The sequence below is a fragment of the Sus scrofa genome, chromosome 5, assembly GCF_054392235.1.
Source record: "Sus scrofa isolate SSC_HxYL_T2T_F1_AM1 chromosome 5, Sscrofa_HxYL_maternal_Yorkshire_Landrace_v2.0, whole genome shotgun sequence".
Taxonomy (NCBI): domain Eukaryota; kingdom Metazoa; phylum Chordata; class Mammalia; order Artiodactyla; family Suidae; genus Sus; species Sus scrofa.
Genome location: NC_139387.1, coordinates 7,209,814 through 7,226,915, shown reverse-complemented (window position 1 = coordinate 7,226,915; position 17,102 = coordinate 7,209,814). Strand labels below are relative to the sequence as shown.

At 57.5% G+C, this 17,102-nt stretch overlaps 1 protein-coding gene across 11 annotated transcripts in view; it reads right to left on the bottom strand.

Annotated features, from left to right (window-relative positions):
- Positions 1-4,394: 4,394 nt before the first annotated feature.
- Positions 4,395-17,102, bottom strand: part of RANGAP1 (Ran GTPase activating protein 1) — a 29,996-nt gene continuing 17,288 nt past the window's right edge. For 3 of the 11 annotated variants that reach the window (XM_021091461.2, XM_084955213.1, XM_084955214.1), the window contains exons 7-16: positions 15,904-16,062; positions 14,790-14,903; positions 14,347-14,446; positions 14,178-14,262; positions 12,735-12,918; positions 11,115-11,234; positions 8,624-8,726; positions 7,577-7,665; positions 7,180-7,301; positions 4,395-5,390 (exon numbers count right to left, since the gene is read on the bottom strand). In XM_021091461.2, the coding sequence (XP_020947120.2) occupies positions 5,321-5,390; positions 7,180-7,301; positions 7,577-7,665; positions 8,624-8,726; positions 11,115-11,234; positions 12,735-12,918; positions 14,178-14,262; positions 14,347-14,446; positions 14,790-14,903; positions 15,904-16,062 (1,146 nt within the window). In that variant the 3' untranslated portion in view covers positions 4,395-5,320. Of the gene's footprint in view, positions 5,391-7,179; positions 7,302-7,576; positions 7,666-8,438; positions 8,483-8,623; positions 10,239-10,280; positions 11,235-12,734; positions 12,919-14,177; positions 14,263-14,346; positions 14,447-14,789; positions 14,904-15,903; positions 16,063-17,102 lie in introns of all 11 variants that reach the window. The other 8 variants (XR_014802967.1, XR_014802966.1, XR_014802973.1 and 5 more) reach the window with 5 other exon arrangements.

The window sequence follows — 17,102 nt, the reverse complement described above, 5'->3', positions numbered from 1 at the left end:
CCAGCATTGCTGTGAGCTGTGGTGTAGGTCGCAGACTCAGTTGGGATCTGGTGTTGCTGTGGCTGTGGCGTAGGCTGGCAGCTGTAGCTCCGATTCGACCTCTAGCCTGGGAACCTTCATATGCCGTGAGTGTGGCCCTAAAAAGACCAAGAAAAAATTTGTTCATTTTTTCATTTTTACATAGCATCCCATTCTATAAATACTCCACAACAGCAGAATGGGACACAGGCAGGAGAGTGACCTGCCCCAGATGCAGGTAATAAGAGGCACACACTGTCACATTCTCTCCTCCCTCTCCGCCGAGAGGAAACCACTTTCATGAAATAGTATACTTTTACAATGCAGGGCATTAATTTTATTTTTTATTATTATTATTTTTTTGTCTTTTTGCAATTTCTCGGGCCACTCCCACAGCATATGGAGGTTCCCAGACTAGGGGTCTAAGTGGAGCTGTAGCCACCAGCCTACACCACAGCCACAGCAACTCGGGATCCGAGCCTCATCTGAAACCTACACCACAACTCAAGGCAACGCCGGATCCTTAACCCACCGAACAAGGCCAGGGATCAAACCCACAAGCTCATGGTTCCTAGTTGGATTCTTTAACCACTGCACCATGATGGAAACTCCGGCATTAACTTTTTTAAACAGTGTATCAAACAGTGCATATTATTTTGCAACTTGCTTCTTTCACTCAGCAAAATTTTGAAGAACTTAATGGATACAGCAGCTTTTGCATCTGGTTTATTAATTTTTTTTTTTTTTTTTTTGTCTTTTGAGGGCCGCACCCATGGCATATGGAGGTTCTCAGGCTAGGGGTGGAATTGGAGCTATAGCTGCCAGCTTATGCCAGAGCCACAGCAATGCCAGATCTGAGCCACGTCTGCGACATACACCACAGCTCATGGCACTGATTGAGGGCAGGGATCGAACCTGCAACCTCATGGTTCCTAGTCAGATTCATTTCTGCTGGGAACTCCATTAATTTTTAACTGCTACATATGATCTCACTGCATGCATGTGCCATAATTTATTTTCTACTGATGGACCTTGGGTTTTTTCTTAATTTTCTGTTATCAAGCTGCCATTGTAACTCTCTCCTTGTGCACATGCATAAGTTTCTCTAAGGCAGATCCTTAGAAATGGAATTTGGGAGTCACAGGCTATATATACGCATTTTCAATTTTCTCAACATCTGCCAAATTGCTCTCTAACGTGGCTTTTATCAACTTGCCGTCCCTCCAGCAACGTGTAAGATGCAAACCAGATTCACTGCTTTTCTGGTTTCATCTCTTAATCTTACTTGCCTGTCTAGTCTGAAATGGCATTACTTGTGGTTTTATTTTGCATTTCCTTGATTTCCAGTAAAGCGGAACATAATTTTCCTTGGCCGCACCCTCAGCATATTCCTGAACCAGGGACTATACCTGAGCCACAGCAGTGAAAATACCAGGTCCTTACCCAGGTAAGTCACTGGGAATTTTTTTTTTCCTAGTTTTTTTTTTGGCCGACCCATAGCACATGGAGTTCCTGGGCCAGGGATCAGATATGAGCTGCAGTTCTTGACCTAAACTGCAGGTGCGGTGATGCCAGATCCTTAACCCACTGTGCCAGGCTGGGGTTTGAACCTGTGACCTGGCGCTGCCAAGCTGCCATCGATTCCCCCTGTGCCACAGAGGGAACTCCTCCTTTCACTTTTTGATGTAGGCAAGTTTTCTTAGGGCTTGTGTTTTTTGTGTGTCAAAAAATGCTTTCCTGTGTTTTCTTTTCTTTTTTTTTTTTTTTTTTTTTTTTTGTCTTTTGGTCTGTTGTTGTTGTTGTTGCTATTTCTTGGGCCGCTCCCGCGGCATATGGAGGTTCCCAGGCTAGGGGTCGAATCGGAGCTGTAGCCACCGGCCTACGCCAGAGCCACAGCAACTCGGGATCCGAGCCGCGTCTGCAACCTACACCACAGCTCATGGCAACGCCGGATCGTTAACCCACTGAGCAAGGGCAGGGACCGAACCCGCAACCTCATGGTTCCTAGTCGGATTCGTTAACCACTGCGCCAGGACGGGAACTCCTTTTTTTTCTTTTCTTTTCTTTTTTTTTTTTTCCTTTTCCTTTAAAAAATACGGCTCGTCTGGAAGTTCCTGGGTGGCACAGAGGGTTAAGGATCCAGCATTGCTGCAACTGCGGCGTGGATTCAATCCCTGGCCCAGAATTTCCACATGCCATGGGTGCAGCCAAAAAAACCAACAAAAAAAAAATGGCTCTGCGGTGGATGGATGTGGATCACTCTGAATCTTGGTGCATGACGGTGGTGTGACTGCGCTGTCCCCTGCCCTCCGCAACTCCTGAAAAGCTGTTTGTCACATGTGTAAGGAAGCCCACACGTTCAGTTTACTTGCTTTTGAACTAAGCGTGTCGGACTGAGATTTTCTCCACTCGGTGTCACTGCTGATCCATTCATGGTATGTGGTGTGTCCCCAGCTGCAGCTGATGCGTTTTCACTGTTGTGACTGTCACACTGTGGCTGATGTGGCCTGTGAGTTTCGCTTCTGTTTCTGCTGTCAGAGCGGGATGACGGGGCATACGCCCTTGGCTGCACTTCCTGAGGGTTTTCTAATCTGAGCTTCAGAGCGGCATTAGCTTGTGGGTTCCTGGGCCACAGCTGAGCTCCCTTTAGTGGGAACAGTCTGGTGCTGAGCAGGCTCTTGGTATGTGGGGGTCAGGGCTGCCCAGGCAGAGGCATCCATCAACTTGTAGACCCCAAAACACAGTGCTCAGGGACTGTGTAATCTTACCGTTGCCTGTGGTCCTCGGGGACGCCCGAGTCGGGGGGAGATTCCAAAGGCCGCCCTCAGCAGGCAGCCAGTAGAGCCCCGGGCCCTGCCTGCACCTGGAGCTGGTCTGAAGGACTGAGCAGGGACGGGCATCCTCCTAGTGGGTGGCTTCGAGGAACCAGGCGCTGCCAGCCTGCTGGGAGGCTAATGAAATGAACCCGTGTTCCTCCTCTCAGTCTGAGCTCAAGCTTGGCCCTGTGTTAGCCAGGCAGGAACAGGGTCAGAAGGCACAGAGGGAAGGAACACCCAGGCCGGAGAACTCTGCAGAGGCCCTACTTGGCTGTGGGCCGCGGTTTCTCCATCTCTCTAGTATCACCTGTGAAAGGTCCTGTTTAAACCTCAAGACTCAGCTCTTGCACCCCAAACTTTTTTTTTTTTTTTTTTGGCCACCTCATGGCACATGGAGTTCCTGGGCCAGGGATCAGATCCAAGCCACTGTTGCAACTTACACCACAGCTATGGCAACAGCAGATCCTCTAACCCACTGTGCCAGGGCCAGGGATTGAACCTGTGTCCTGGCACTAGAGACATCACCAATCCACTGTGCCACAGCAGGAACTCCTGCACCCCTAACTCTTGAAGGCTTCTCTGACACCCCCCCCACCAATGAACCACAATTGGTCTCCTGCACCAGATTGGGAGGTTCCCAGAGGCTGCACCTGTAGCCCTGACCTTAATACAGGGCCTGGCAAGGAGGTGGGAGGGGGGTTGGCAGGACCTCCACCTGCCACTATCACCTGGTATGGGGGGGATCGCTTCTGCCACCAGGCCAAGGAAGATGTTGCCTTAGAGTCCCCTTGTGGTGCAGTAGGTGAAGGGTCTGGTGTCGTCACTGAAGTGGCATAGGTTGCTGCTGTGGTGTGGGTTCGATTCCTGGCCTGGGAATTTCACATGTCTCCAGTGTGGCCAAAAAAAAAAAAGTTGTCTGAGTGGTCCAGAGCCAGTAAGGGCATGCCGCCCCCTAAAACCCTCCGAGGGGGACTCCCTCATCCCCGGGCCTGCTGTCTAGGGCAGGCAGTTAGGAGGGTCTGCGGGGCTGTTCTCACACCACGGTGGCAGCAGGACAGAAGGGCCCAGGGGAGGGTCCTCCACCCCAGGTCCCATGGTGGCTTCTCAGGCAAACCCAAGGGCTCCTGCCTGTGTAGCCACTAGCTCCTATGGCAAAATGGGGACAGTGTCCAGCAGAGCCGGGTCCATAAGCGGAATAACGAAGGGGCCGGTGGAGCCATGGTCCAAAGGTGAGGTGGGGCAGGCAAGTAAAACGGGCGCCAGCTCCGACCCTCCTCTGCCCGGATCAGGAGATCCCCTCCACCGCCCCTACCCCCGGAGTCGTTGCCCTCTCCTGGGCACCAGCCACCCAGCTGCTATCAGAAGAGAGCTGGTGCCCCCAACAGAGGAAGTGTCCAGGCCTGCCCCAAGTGATGGGACAGAGCTGGCACAGCAACTCTTCTGCAAGACAGACTGTCCCTTACAGACCAAGGTGGGGTCACGGCGGTCAGACTGAGGGGACACTCTGGGTACCGAGGCCTTGAGAACAATCCACTGGGGGAAAAGGTTCCCCGTCTGCACTGCTGCTGCACGACTTTATTTTGTGAAGCCCCGGGCGCAGCCCAGACACATGAAGAGCACAAGGGAAAGCACAGGGTGTCATGGGGAACCTCCAGCCCAGCCCAGCCGCCACCCCTGCCCCAGGTCCTTAAGGGTGCCCGAGACGCAGCTCAGGCATCAGTGGGCCCTGTGCCTGCCTCCAGGCTGGAGAACAGGGTTGGGGCTGCCCAGATGCCCCTCCAGCAAGGCCACCAGGCCGGTCACAGGCATCTCTGTAGCTGGAGGAGGGTTGCGGCTGGTTTGGAGCCAGCCCCATCTGGGCAAGCCCAGTGTCTGCCCACTGGCTTCTCTTCCTGTCCACAGGATGTGGGTGTCAGGGTCGTGCCCTCTGCTGGTCACCCAGCAGACCCCCCCCACCAGAGTCTCTGCCCCTCGGGCTGAGAGGTCAGCACAGCAGGGATGGGTGGTAGGAAGAGTGGTGGCTATGGGACCAGGTGACAGTGGTGATAAATAGCAGAGGCAGCCGTTGTGAGCAGCCCCGGGCAGGGCAGGAAACCACAACAGGGAGGGGACAGCCACTCCTCAGGCTTTGGTGCAGCCCCAGAGGGTGAGGAAGGTGGTGGGGACAGCCACCAGGGCCTGGAGCCTGTGGCACAGATGAGCAGAGCGCGCTCAGATGGTGGCGAGTTTAATGGCAGAGCAGCTTGCAGCCCCTCTGCCTGGGGGCCAGCTCCCCTCTAGCGGGCCCAGGGCCAGTCCAGCAAAGGAGATGTAAAAACCCAAACCCCGACAAGAAGCACACAAGTACACACACACCACACTGACACACGCTCGGGAGACACCACACACACAACAAAGACCCTCCCTGCTTCCGGCCAGAGTCCTTCGGCTGAGTCCCTTCCCAAGTCACTGGTCCAGGCTGAGGGCGGATGAGGCCAGCTTTGCGTCTAAACCTTGTACAGCGTCTGCAGCAGGTTGTGGCGGGCAAAGGAGCAGGACTCCAGGGCGCCGTTGGGCCTGCGAGGAAAGAAGGGTCAGCAGGCGGGGCGGGCGCCCCGGGGTGGGGGACGCTCAGGTGTAGCAGAGCCAGCTTCCCTGTGAAGATGGAGTAGGGGCCGTTTCTAGGCAAGAATACACAGGACTCAGTTTCTCTAACTTTCATGATGACTCTGCGCAGGAGAGGAAGTTCCCACCTTGTGCAGGTGGCGGGTGGGTAGGGCTCAGAGAGATGGGTGATGCACCCCGGGCCACAAGGCCTAGAGCGGGCCGGAACGCAGGCCTCCCCAGTGGGCACCCAGGCCTCTGCTCTCCATGGCCTCCCCAGCGGGCGCCGGGCCAGGGCGCCCTCGGCAGCCACGATGGACATGGAAGGCTGGGCCACGTGTGCCCCACGTGGGCCCCTACAGGGAACAGGATGGCTGTTGCTACCATCAAGGCCATTAGCTTCACTGCAGAGAAGGAAACCTGGGGAGAGGTGCCCACCAGGATGGGTAAGCCTGGGGTGCAGCCAGCACCAAAGGCCACCAACACTTCCCCTGGTCCAGACCAGGCGTGGGATCCCGGACCACTTGAGGGAAGGGAAGCCCCCTCTTTTAAGTGGCACAGACTGGGGCCCGCACTGAAGGCAGGCAACAGGCCAGGAGACAGCCCGTCACTGACCGACCAGGGCAGGGCCTTTTGGGGGGATCCACGCTCAGCCCAAAGGCAATCAGGGGACAAAGGTACACGAGGCAAACAGTCCCACCAGGGGTTGGAAGGAGACGAAGGGGGTTGGGCTTTGTCAGCGGGTGGCAGGCAGGGGCCAGGGCCACGCCAGACACAAGCTGAGGCTGGGGCAGCATCTCCTGCTGCGGGAACAGGTGCGGGGAGCGCACTGTGCTGGGGGAGTGGTGAGGCTGTGGCCACTGTGAGACCCAGGACCAGGGTCTGGGAGAGGAGCACAGCAAGTCGGCTCAGCTTTGCACCCAGGCCCGTCCAGGCACAGAAGGGGCGGCCTGGGAGGAGAGCGTGGCGGCAGGGAGGTGGGCAAGCTGAGGCGGCGGTGCTGGGCACCCAGAACGAAGAGCGGCGAAGTGGCAGAGGCCGAGGAGCGGCCAGGTCCTCCCCCCTCCCCATCCTGGCTGCCCCACGACACCTGCTCACGTGCTCTACGTACCCTGACTGATGGCCAGCCCGGACCCCACTGGGTTACCTGTCCCCCAAGGCAGGGGCGCTTCCTTTCTCCTCTGCCCACCCCTCCCCCTCGGCACTGGATTCACGGCAAGTGCGGCTGGTCAGAGCCCTTGGGGACCACTGCCCCTGCCACTTGGTTGGGCCAGTGGGGAGACTGAGGCCTGGGAAAGGTGAGAGGTTGGCCGGGGGCACACGTGGCCTCCGGGAGGAGGGGGATAAGCTTCCCAACCCATCCCCGCTGGCCCAAGACCCTGAAGGACAAGGCGAAGGTTCCACGTCTCTGGACACCTGGCGTCCGGAAGAGGGGCCTGTGGCTGTGGAAGGCCGGTGAGCACAGCCCCTCTGGCCTAGGCTGCTGAGGGCACGGGCAGAGCTGGATCAGCCGCGTGACCAGGGCACACTCCTCACCAGGCCGTGCTCGTGTCCACATCTGCAAAACAGGGGCCACTGCACCTCCCGCTTCTCTTAGGGAAAGACACTGGCCCCGAGCCCCACGTCCTCAGCTGGGCACAGGGGTGGTGAGACTCAAACATGGATGGCAAGAGCACGGGAGGCCTGAAGGCCTGTGCCACAGCCCAGGGACAGCCAAGGAAGCCTCAGCCGACCAGAGGCCAGCATGCCTGGGCACACTCACTTGGTCATGAACGCCAGCAGCAGGGGTGCGAGGGCCTTGGGGAAGTAGTCCTGCTGCACCATGTGATTCAGCGCCATCAGGGGGCCGTACAGGTTGGCAATGGCCTTGATCTTGTCTTCACTCTGTGTGGAGAACAGACAGCAAAAAGCAAGCTAGGATTCAGGCCACCTTGGGGGTCCCAGGTCTCCATCACCCACCCCAGCTGAGAGTCCCACGGCCAAGATCAAGGTGAATCCCAAATCCCGCCAGGAAGGCCAAGGCTGCGGAAGCAGACCCAGGCCTGGGGACCGGGTGGGTGACTGGCCGCAGCAGGACTCGAGGTGTGGGAGGGGTGGGGTGAGGCCCGAGCGGCCCCTGGGGCCCCTCCCCGCTCCCGCCTGCCCGCCTTGCAGCGCACCTTGAGCAGACCCATGTGGATGAGGAGCCGGGTGAGGAAGGCGTTGGAGTTGAAGGCCGACGAGCCGAAGGCCTTCTTCATCAAGGCATCTGCAAGGCACAAGCGGCCGGGGGCCTAAGGCTGCAGCCCCGGGGCACCGGGCCGGGCCCTGCCTCCTGCGCGGACACAGGCACGGGGAGACGGCGAGCACCAGGCCGAGGCCTCGGCCTGCCGGCTGGGACACCTCGGCCCTTCTGGGTCCTGGCCTCACGTGTAAATGGGCCTGGGCAGAGATAAAGTGGGGCGGACCAGCCCCGGGGGAGTGGAGGTGAGGGGCGGCCAACAGGGAAGGGAGGGGCGCGTGCAGCCAGGGGCCCTCAGGGACCACACGGGCACTCGCTTCTGTGCCAGGCTGTTCTAGGAAACTGAACTCGGGTAACCCATTCCCGCAAATGGCCAGGGAGCAGGGAGCAGACATAAGACTCCCACCTGCCCCCACATGTCACCCACAGTGCGCCAGTCCTGGAGAAAGCCCCTCACGCGTCCCTAGTCCTTCCGACCCCTTCCCTCCCCTCTGCCTGGCCCCACCTGGAGGCTCGACCATGGACAAAGTGGAAGGCGACAGGTGCTGTGATGGAAGAGACTGAGAGAATGGATGGCCAGAGAGGGTCCGCACAGGACCAGAGATCCTGGGGAGCCTTGGGAACGACCTGGAGGTGGCGGGGGACCTCCAGGTGGAGGGGCCTGTGTGTGCAGAGGCTCCGAGGCGGGGACAAGGGCTCGCTCTCACCACCCCTCCTCTGTGAGGCCCACCCCCATGGGGGCCTCGGAGCCACGACTCTCTGACCTGCCTGCGGTGGACGCCACCTGCCCGAGTTCTCACCGTATAAAACTGTATGGCTTTGGGAAAGGCCTCAGCTTCCTCATCTGCAAGAAACAGGGAGAGGAGCACCCGGCCTACTGGACGGCGAGACCCCACCCACCAGAAGACAGGCGGGGGAGAGCAGAGGGTGGCAGCAACTGCCACCTGAGCCCCGCAGCAGCGAGGTGTGCACCTGGCCCACGTACCTACTGCATCCTGCACTGCTGTTCTCACTGCGGCTTCGTCCTTGAACACAGAGGACACCTTCAGGAAGGCGGAGACCACCTTCTCCGGGTCGGACGTGTCAGTCTGAGGACACAGGAGACAAGGCCTGGTCCCCAGGGGCCAGAGCCTCGGGGCCTTGGCACACAGTGGCAATGTGCCTGCTGGCTAGAGGAGGCCATGGCAAGACAGGGTGGGTCCTGCTGCCCCCATGCTGTCCCCTCAGAGCCTGGCACGGGCCTGGCCGCAGCAGGCGTGCAGCACACGCAGAGGGAATGCGTGTTAAAAATCACTACCCCAGGGCCCAGCCACTCCCTTCTTGCAACCTAACCTGACGAAAGAATCCAGAAAGCAAACGATATTCACATGCAAGGAAACTTACCTCAACTTCACAGACAACAGAGAAAGTGGAAATTATGCGAATCCACAGAAACCGTGGACTGCTTAAGTGTGCCAACCCCTCCCTGAGGGCCTGAGAAGAGTTTTAGTGACACAGGACGATGAATGGTACTGAGGGAAAAGGCCACGGAAAGGTTTGCATCACAATCTCATTTACCATGGGGGGTAAAAAAAGGTATAGATAAATATAAAAGGGAAACAGGAAGCCCAAGTATCAAGCCAGGGAGTTCCCGTTGTGGCTCAGTGGTAACGAGCCCGACTAGTATCCATGAGGACGCGGGTTTGATCCCTGGCCCCATTCCGTGGGTCAAGTAAGGGTCCAGCATTGCCATGAGCTGCAGTGTAGGTTGCAGATGTGGCTCGGATCTGGCGTTGCTGTGGTGTAGGCCGGTGGCTGCAGCTCCAACTCGACCCTGAGCCTGGGAACCTCCAGGTGTGGCCTTAAAGAAAAAGAAAACAAACAAACAAACAAAAAAAACCCACGCCAGTTCAGCAAGTGGCCCCGTTCACTTCTCTGTATCCACACAGCCTGGAGACACTCTGTGTCTGGTTCCAGCCACAGCGACAAAGCAAATACAGTGGTAAAGTCACACGAAGCCTGTGGTTTCCCAGAGCGTGTAAAGTTAGGTTCACACCATACTTCAGTCTATTAGTGTGCAAAGCATCATGTCTAAAAATATGTATGTACCTTGGGAGTTCCCGTCGTGGCGCAGTGGTTAACGAATCCGACTAGGAACCATGAGGTTGCGGGTTCGATCCCTGGCCTTGCTCAGTGGGTTAACGATCCGGCGTTGCCGTGAGCTGTGGTGTAGGTTGCAGATGCGGCTCGGATCCTGCATTGCTGTGGCTCTGGTGTAGGCCAGTGGCTACAGCTCCGATTCGACCCCTAGCCTGGGAACCTCCATATGCCTCGGGAGCGGCCCAAGAAATAGCAAAAAGCCAAAAAATAAATAAATAAATAATAAAAAAATAAAAATATGTATGTATCTTAATTTAAAAATACTTTCTTGGAGTTCCTGTTGTGTCTCAGAAGCTTATGAACCCGACTGGTATCCATGAGGATACAGGTTCGATCCCTGGCCTCACTCAGTAGGTTAAGGATCTGGTGAGCTGTGGTGTTGGTTGCAGGTGAGGCTTGAAACCTGTGTTGCTGTGGCTGTGGTGTCGGCGGACAGTTGCAGCTATGATTCAACCCCTAGCCTGGAAACCTCCATGTGCTGCAGCTATGATTCAACCCCTAGCCTGGAAACCTCCATGCTCCAGCCCTGAAACACAAAAATAGTAATAATGATAACAAAAACACTTTCTTATAAAAAATGCTGTCACCTGAGCCTTCGGTAAGTCATGATCTTTTTGGTGGTGGAGGGTGTGACATACTGTGAGAATTGCCAAAACGTGACACAGAGACACAAAGCAAGCAAGTGCTGCTGCAACGTGGACACCAATGGACGTGCTCGACACAGGGTTGCCACAGACTTTGAATCTGTAAATAAACCCAGCAGCCGCGGTGCAATCAGACAAGGGGCGCCTGCCTTTGTGATTGAACTTTGTTGAGCCTGTTTTCCTTCCTGTAACGTAACGTGAAAAGGCCTACATTCTGAGTTGCCAAGAAGGTTAAATATGACCATGCCTGGGTACTCAGCGCAGTGGCTGGCAGACGGGGGGGCCCCGATAATGCCCCAGAATGAATGAATCAATGGACGACCCACAACTAACAAGCGAGGCCGGAGCAGGACCACAAGCAGCATGGGACCCGCCCAGGGGGCCTGGGCAGGACAGCGGCCTGAAGCAGCAGGTCCTGGAGGACACACAGCGGGAAGCCTAGGGAAGGTTCCCCAGCTCCAGCTGTCACTGAGCTGCGGCAGGCCTCCCGGTCCTCATGGCCTCATGGGGGCAGCGCACGGACATCCGCAGCCCCTGGGAGCTGACTATGCTGGTCACGCTCGTTTACACTTCTGTGCATTGAAAGACCCCTGCTGGCAGTGTCCCCTCCCTTCCCGTACCCTGCTCCGAACCTCTCCTCTGGCGGCTCCAGAAGCCAAGGCCCGGCCAGGCTGGCGTCGGGGGCGCTGTTACCTGTTGCGCTATCAGCACCGAACTCTTGGGCCCGAGGCGCAGCAGCTTCTCCGGGGATGGAAAGGCCAGGAAGGTGGAGACGTCTGCAGGAGGCGGGGAGGACAGGACAGGAGCTGGTTCCTGGGGGACGGGTGGCACAGGTGGCTCTGGAGAGATCCAAATCCAGACTCCTCACCCAGAACATACACCCCACTCTGGCCAGGCCAGGCGCAGAGTCCAGAATCCCCTGGGGTGGGGGTGCTGGCCCTGCCTGGCTCCCCATGTGGAAGGAGCCTGGGGTGCGAGGAAGCCACCTTCCCTCAGACTCCAAGAGCCTGGTATGGCCAAGGGGATCCTCGCCGTGACACGTGACACAGCAGAAAAGACTCCAGGGCTAAAGCGGACCCCACGGGGAACTAAAGTCTCAGCCCAGACAAGCACTGCCGGCGAGGGCGTCCATAAAACTGGACAAGGAGCCAAATACAACAGTGTGTGCGCCGTGTCCAGCCCCACATTCTCCAGAGGATTTACTCGGGGATCTTTGAGGGGACAGACGTGGCAGCCCTGACTCCACCAGCCTCCCGCCATGAAGGGAACACCAAGTGTCTAAGCTGGGCCACCGACCCAGCCACAGTCTCTGGCAGAGGGGCCATCCCTACAGGTCACCAAGGAGGGTAGGACAAAGAATTCCTATTTATACTCTTTTTTTTTTTTTTTGGTCTTTTTGCCTTTTCTAGGGCCACTCCTGCAGCCTATGGAGGTTCCCAGGTTAGGGGTTGAATCGGAGCTATAGTCACTGGCCTACGCCAGAGCCACAGCAACGTGGGATCCGCGCCACGCCTGCGACCTACACCACAGCTCATGGCAACATCGGATCATTAGCCCACTGAGCAAGGCCAGGGATCGAACCTGCAACCTCACGGTTCCTAGTCGGATTTGTTAACCACTGCGCTATGACAGGAACTCCCCTATGCTCATTTTTTTTTTACTCTGTTCTTTTAGAAACACTTATACACCCAGCAAAGTTGAAAATCCACAGGTAACTTTATAGTCGACCCTCTGTTTCCGCAGTTCAGCACCCGCAGTCAACTGCAGATCACATTACTACTGCAGTGTGGATTCACTGGGGAAAAAAACCCCACACAGTCCAAACCCATGTTGTGGACCCACACAGTCCAAACCCATGTTGTTCAAGTGTCGACAGTACCTACTGCAGCAGCATCATACACGCGGTAAACTACAGATGAATAATGACACCTACACTGTTAAGGTAAATATAAACACAGCTACACTAGGATGGATGATCTTTCTTTCTTTTTGCTTTCTAGGGCCACATCCACAGCAACGCAGGGTCTGAGCTGCGTCTGCGACCTGCGCCACAGGTCACGGCAATGCTGGATCCTTAACCCACTGAGCGAGGCCAGGGATCGAACCTGCAACCTCATGGTTCCTAGTCGGATTGTTTCCACTGCGCCACAAGGAGAAGTCCCTGATCTTGCCTTTCCACAGAGGAGTGTGCAGTCAAAGGTGACCTGCTGCCACCGTGCCTAAGAGGCTCCCACACCCAGCATCCCCGTGAAGATGTCTCAGGACTTCACCATCGAGGGACCAGCGCTCTGATCTGGCAAACACGAAACTCACCCCACTGGTAGGGTCCAGGATCTTCCTGGGCGGTGTGGCCGGCTCCTCCCCTTGCTCTCCCTGCTGTGGCTCTTCTTCCTCCTCCTCTTCCTCCTCCTCCTCCTCCTCTTCCTCCTCCTCCTCCTCTTCCTCCTCCTCCTCTCCTTCCTCCTCCTCGTCTTCGTCATCCTCGCCCTCATCATCACTGCAGAGGGGAACTGGCTAAGCAGACCCTCCCTGCCCGGGGGCCCGCACTGGCTCTGAGGACCCACCGACCCCAGGCGGCAGGCACCTGCGGAGGGCGAGGGGAGCAGCTGCTCCCAGGGAGGGGACACATGGAGTCACCAGGGGGCCCATGCTGTGGACGAGGAAACACTAGACCTTGGCCCTGGACAAAGGAGCCCGTAATTTCACTGGGGGAACGAGAAAAGGAAGAAAACTGTCTGCCACAGTTGGAGCCCAGGGCCTGGCAGGAATTCAGGCTGGGCTGAGATGCCCAGGATGTGCCACCCACACTGTGCTGACCATACATAGCTACAGTTAAGGGGAGGGCCCCCCGCCCGGTCTCTGAGGAAGGCTGTTGCATTTCCCCCCATGGGAGCCCCTTAACCCATCTGTCGGGGCCTGGTGGCAGCACAGGGCCTATGCCAAGTGCCCTGACGGGACACGAGTGAGGATCTGACAAGTGAATGAAGCCGCCCTAGAGGCCAGAGGGCAGACAGAGGTGGGTGCTGATGGCCTGAGGAGGAGGTGGCCCCTTGCCACCACACCCCCTGCCTCCACAGACCCAGGAGGCCCTGCTCTCTGGCGTCAATCTCTTCCTTCCACAGTCAACCTCTAAGACTGGTTTCCAGAACAATCTTAAGGAGTTCCTATTGTGGCTCAGTGGTTAACAAATCCAACTAGGAACCATGAGGTTGCAGGTTCGAGCCCTGGCCTTGCTCAGCGGGTTAAGGACGTGATGTTGCAGGGAGCTGTGGTGTAGGTCGCAGACATGGCTCAGATCTGGTGTTGCTGTGGCTGTGGAGTAGGCCGGCGACTACAGCTTCGATTCAACCTCTAGCCTGGGAACCTCCATATGCCGCGAGTGTGGCCAGAGACAAGACAAAAAAAAAAAAGAATAATCTTAAGCCCACCCCCATCATTACTCTGGCCTCACCGCTGCCCATCTCATCTGTCACATCTGATCAAAGTCATCCCTTCAGAGGCCCCCAACTTACTTGCTCTAAAGGGGGACTGTTCTCAGCCCTTCGTCAGCCCCTCTGCATAACACCTAATAATTTAATTATCATCTCGTTCCTTGATCCCGCCCCGACTACCATGGGGTCCCATGAGTCAGAAGCCGTGACCGTCTTACTCTCATACCCCAGTGCTGACACGGTGCCTGGCCCCGGACAGGGGCTCATGAAGGTTTTCTGAATGAAAAAGTACAAACCAATGAGCCGCTGACCCCGAGCTCCCTACCTGAGGGACGCCAGCACCTTGGCCATGTTGAAGCCATCCAGCACTTCCTGGAGCTGCTCACAGCCTTCTTCTCCCAGGGTGTTGCCTGCTCGCGGGGGCGGGAATAGGGGGTCAGGACGGGGGCCAGGGCCAGCCAGGCACACCTGGGCTAGGCCGCCACCCCCGTTACCATTGAGGTCCAGTTTCTCCAGCTCGGCCTTGTCTGCCACAGCCTCGGCCACAGACAGGGCAGCATCTCTCTTGATCTCACAGAAAGACAAGTTCAGCTCCTAAAAAGTAGCAGGAAGACAGAGAGGCAGCAGGAACATGCGGCAGGAGGCCAGGGACTACTCTGACGTGAGGGGATGAGGCGGGCCCTGACCTCCGAGCAGCAGGGCCCCCCCCCCCCGCCCCCCAATGCCAGGTCCCTTTCACCACAATGACCCCCGGCAGCCCCTCCTCCTCTGACACGTGAAGACAGGTGGAGGGGAGCGCAGGGCCCCGAGGGTGTGGAAGGACCGGGCTACGAGCCCAGGTCCACCTGCCCTCAAAGACCAGAGCCCTCCCCGGACAGCTGTACCCCCGTTGTGGGGAGCCCGGCCCGGGAGGAAGCCCGCGGGCGGCCAGCCACACCTTCAGCTTGGGCAGGCCCCCGCGCACGGCGTCGGCGATGGCGACGGCGCCCTTGGAGCGCACCAGGCAGTCCCCGAAGTTGATGGCCTCCACCTGCCGCAGGGTCTTCAGCGTCTGCGAGGAGGAAGCGGGGTGACCAGGGTGAGGGCCCCCCCAGCCAGCGTCAGCCCCATATCAGTCACACAGCCTGTCCTCTTCCGTGGGTGGCACCGCATCAGCTCTTCTTCTTGTCTCCCGTTTGGCCCCTGGGCCTCTGGCGAAGCTCCCTTCGTGGCTCACCGAGACTCACCGGAACGTCTCAAGGCGTCAGCCAGGCCGCAGGCCTCCTCCCCCCTGCATCTCCCCCCCGCCATCAAACACATCTTGAAACCTTGAACCCTGGCCATTTCACACCAGGACCAGTGGAGCAGGGCTCCCTCCCGTTTCTGGGCCTTCCCAGGAGCGGCTGGCCCCGCTGCCCGAAACGGCCCTCCCACCCGCCCGGTCCAGAGGAGGTTCCCTTGTCCTGAAAACTTGGCCAACATATGACCTCTTCCAGGAAGCCTGCCCTGGGTCTGATGTGAACTTCCCGTCTGCTCCCCAAACTCACACACCCCTGCCAACATGGCATAGCAGCCGCCGCCCCGCCTTCTGTGGGGTCGTGGAGCCCTGACGGATGGGAGCTGTGGGGCCTCCCACCCCAAGGCCCCGGCTAGAGCTACTTCCTCCTCTCCTTGAACTAAGAGCTCCTTGAAGGCAGAGTCTTTGACTCAGCTGCGTGGCCTGCACTCGGGAGAGGGCTGGGTTCCAGAAACAGCGGATAAAAGAATCAAGGAGGAAAACAGACTGAAGCAGCCTCCACGCAGCCCTGCACTGACTGAACCAGCACTGATGGCTGGGGCTGCATGGAGGCGGCACAGGATGGGGGCAGTTTGGACACACACAGCTGCCCAAGGGCACGGGCTAGCTTGTGACAGACGCCCTGCTCTGGACACAGTCCCGTGGCTGAACCCACAGGACGTACATCAGATGGGCAGGGAGGCAGGCAGCACAGCTGCCTGCCAACGTGATCACCGCAAAGGCTGCAGCCAGACCCCATCTCCGGGGCCGACCTGGCCCTGCCGCAGCCCCTCACCTTGGCCATGGCCACAGCGCCCTTCTCAGTGAAGGTGTTGTCGTTCAGGTTGATGACTCGCAGCAGGGGGTTGATGGCAAAAGCCTGGGCCAGGGCAGTGACACCAGGGTGATTAATCCCGTTCTGTGGCATGTGGACCTCCTCCAGTGTCCCGATGATCTGCAGGGGCAGGAGGGAGAGAAGTGGGCCAGGGGCAGGCCCAGTGCCAGGGACGTCCCGCGGGCAGCAGGGCAGCACGACACACCAGACACCAGGAGGGGCTCGTCCGTGAACGTCTGGGGCACGACTGCACCTGAGCCTGTTCACAAGCTCATGAGGGAGACCGAACTGGGATTAGGGCCACACGAGATAGAGACGACCAGGGACCAGAGGGGCTAAGTAACTTGCCCAGGGTCACACAGCTCTGAACCTGGGGGTCTGCATCTGGTACCCTCTGCACTAGGGGGACCCTGGGCTCTGATGACAGCCCTCCCTCTGCTCCACACAACACAGCCCTGCTCGGCCTTCCTTCCTTGGGCCCTTCCTGCCTCATTTGCACAACGTGACTGGCATCTTACATGCCACATCCTTTTTCAGGGGTAAGGAGGGTCTTCCCTAACCCTTTCTCACCCTAGTCTGTTTCTTTTTTAATAATCACAATTATCAATCTTTTCTTCTATTGCATCTACTTCTTGTTGTTGTTGTTTTTTCTCTTTTTTTGGCTGCCCTGCAGCATGTGGAGTTCCCCAGCCAGGAATCAGATCCAAGCCGCAGCTGCAGCAACGGTGGATCCTTAACCCACTGTGCCGGGCCAGGGATCAAACCCGCATCCCAGAGCTCCCGAGATGCTGCAGATCCCGTTGCACCACAGGGAACTCCTGCATCTAGATCTTAAGTTAGAAATACTTTCCCCCACCCTCAAGATATAGAGGAATTCCATTTCTTCAAGAACTTGCACACTTCCTTTTTACATTCAAAGTTTTACTTATTTATTTATTCTGGCCGCGGCATGCAGCAGCTTGATGTGGGATCTCAGGTCCCAGACCAGGGGCTGAACCTGGACTGCACTACGGTGATCCAAGTGTGGGGTGCTGACCACTAGACCACCAGGGAACTCCCTCACCCTACTCTATTGACCCTCCTTCTGTCTGGAACATTCTGTATCCTCATTTTTTTTTTTTTTTTTTCTTTTTAGGGCCACATTTGCAGCATATGGAAGT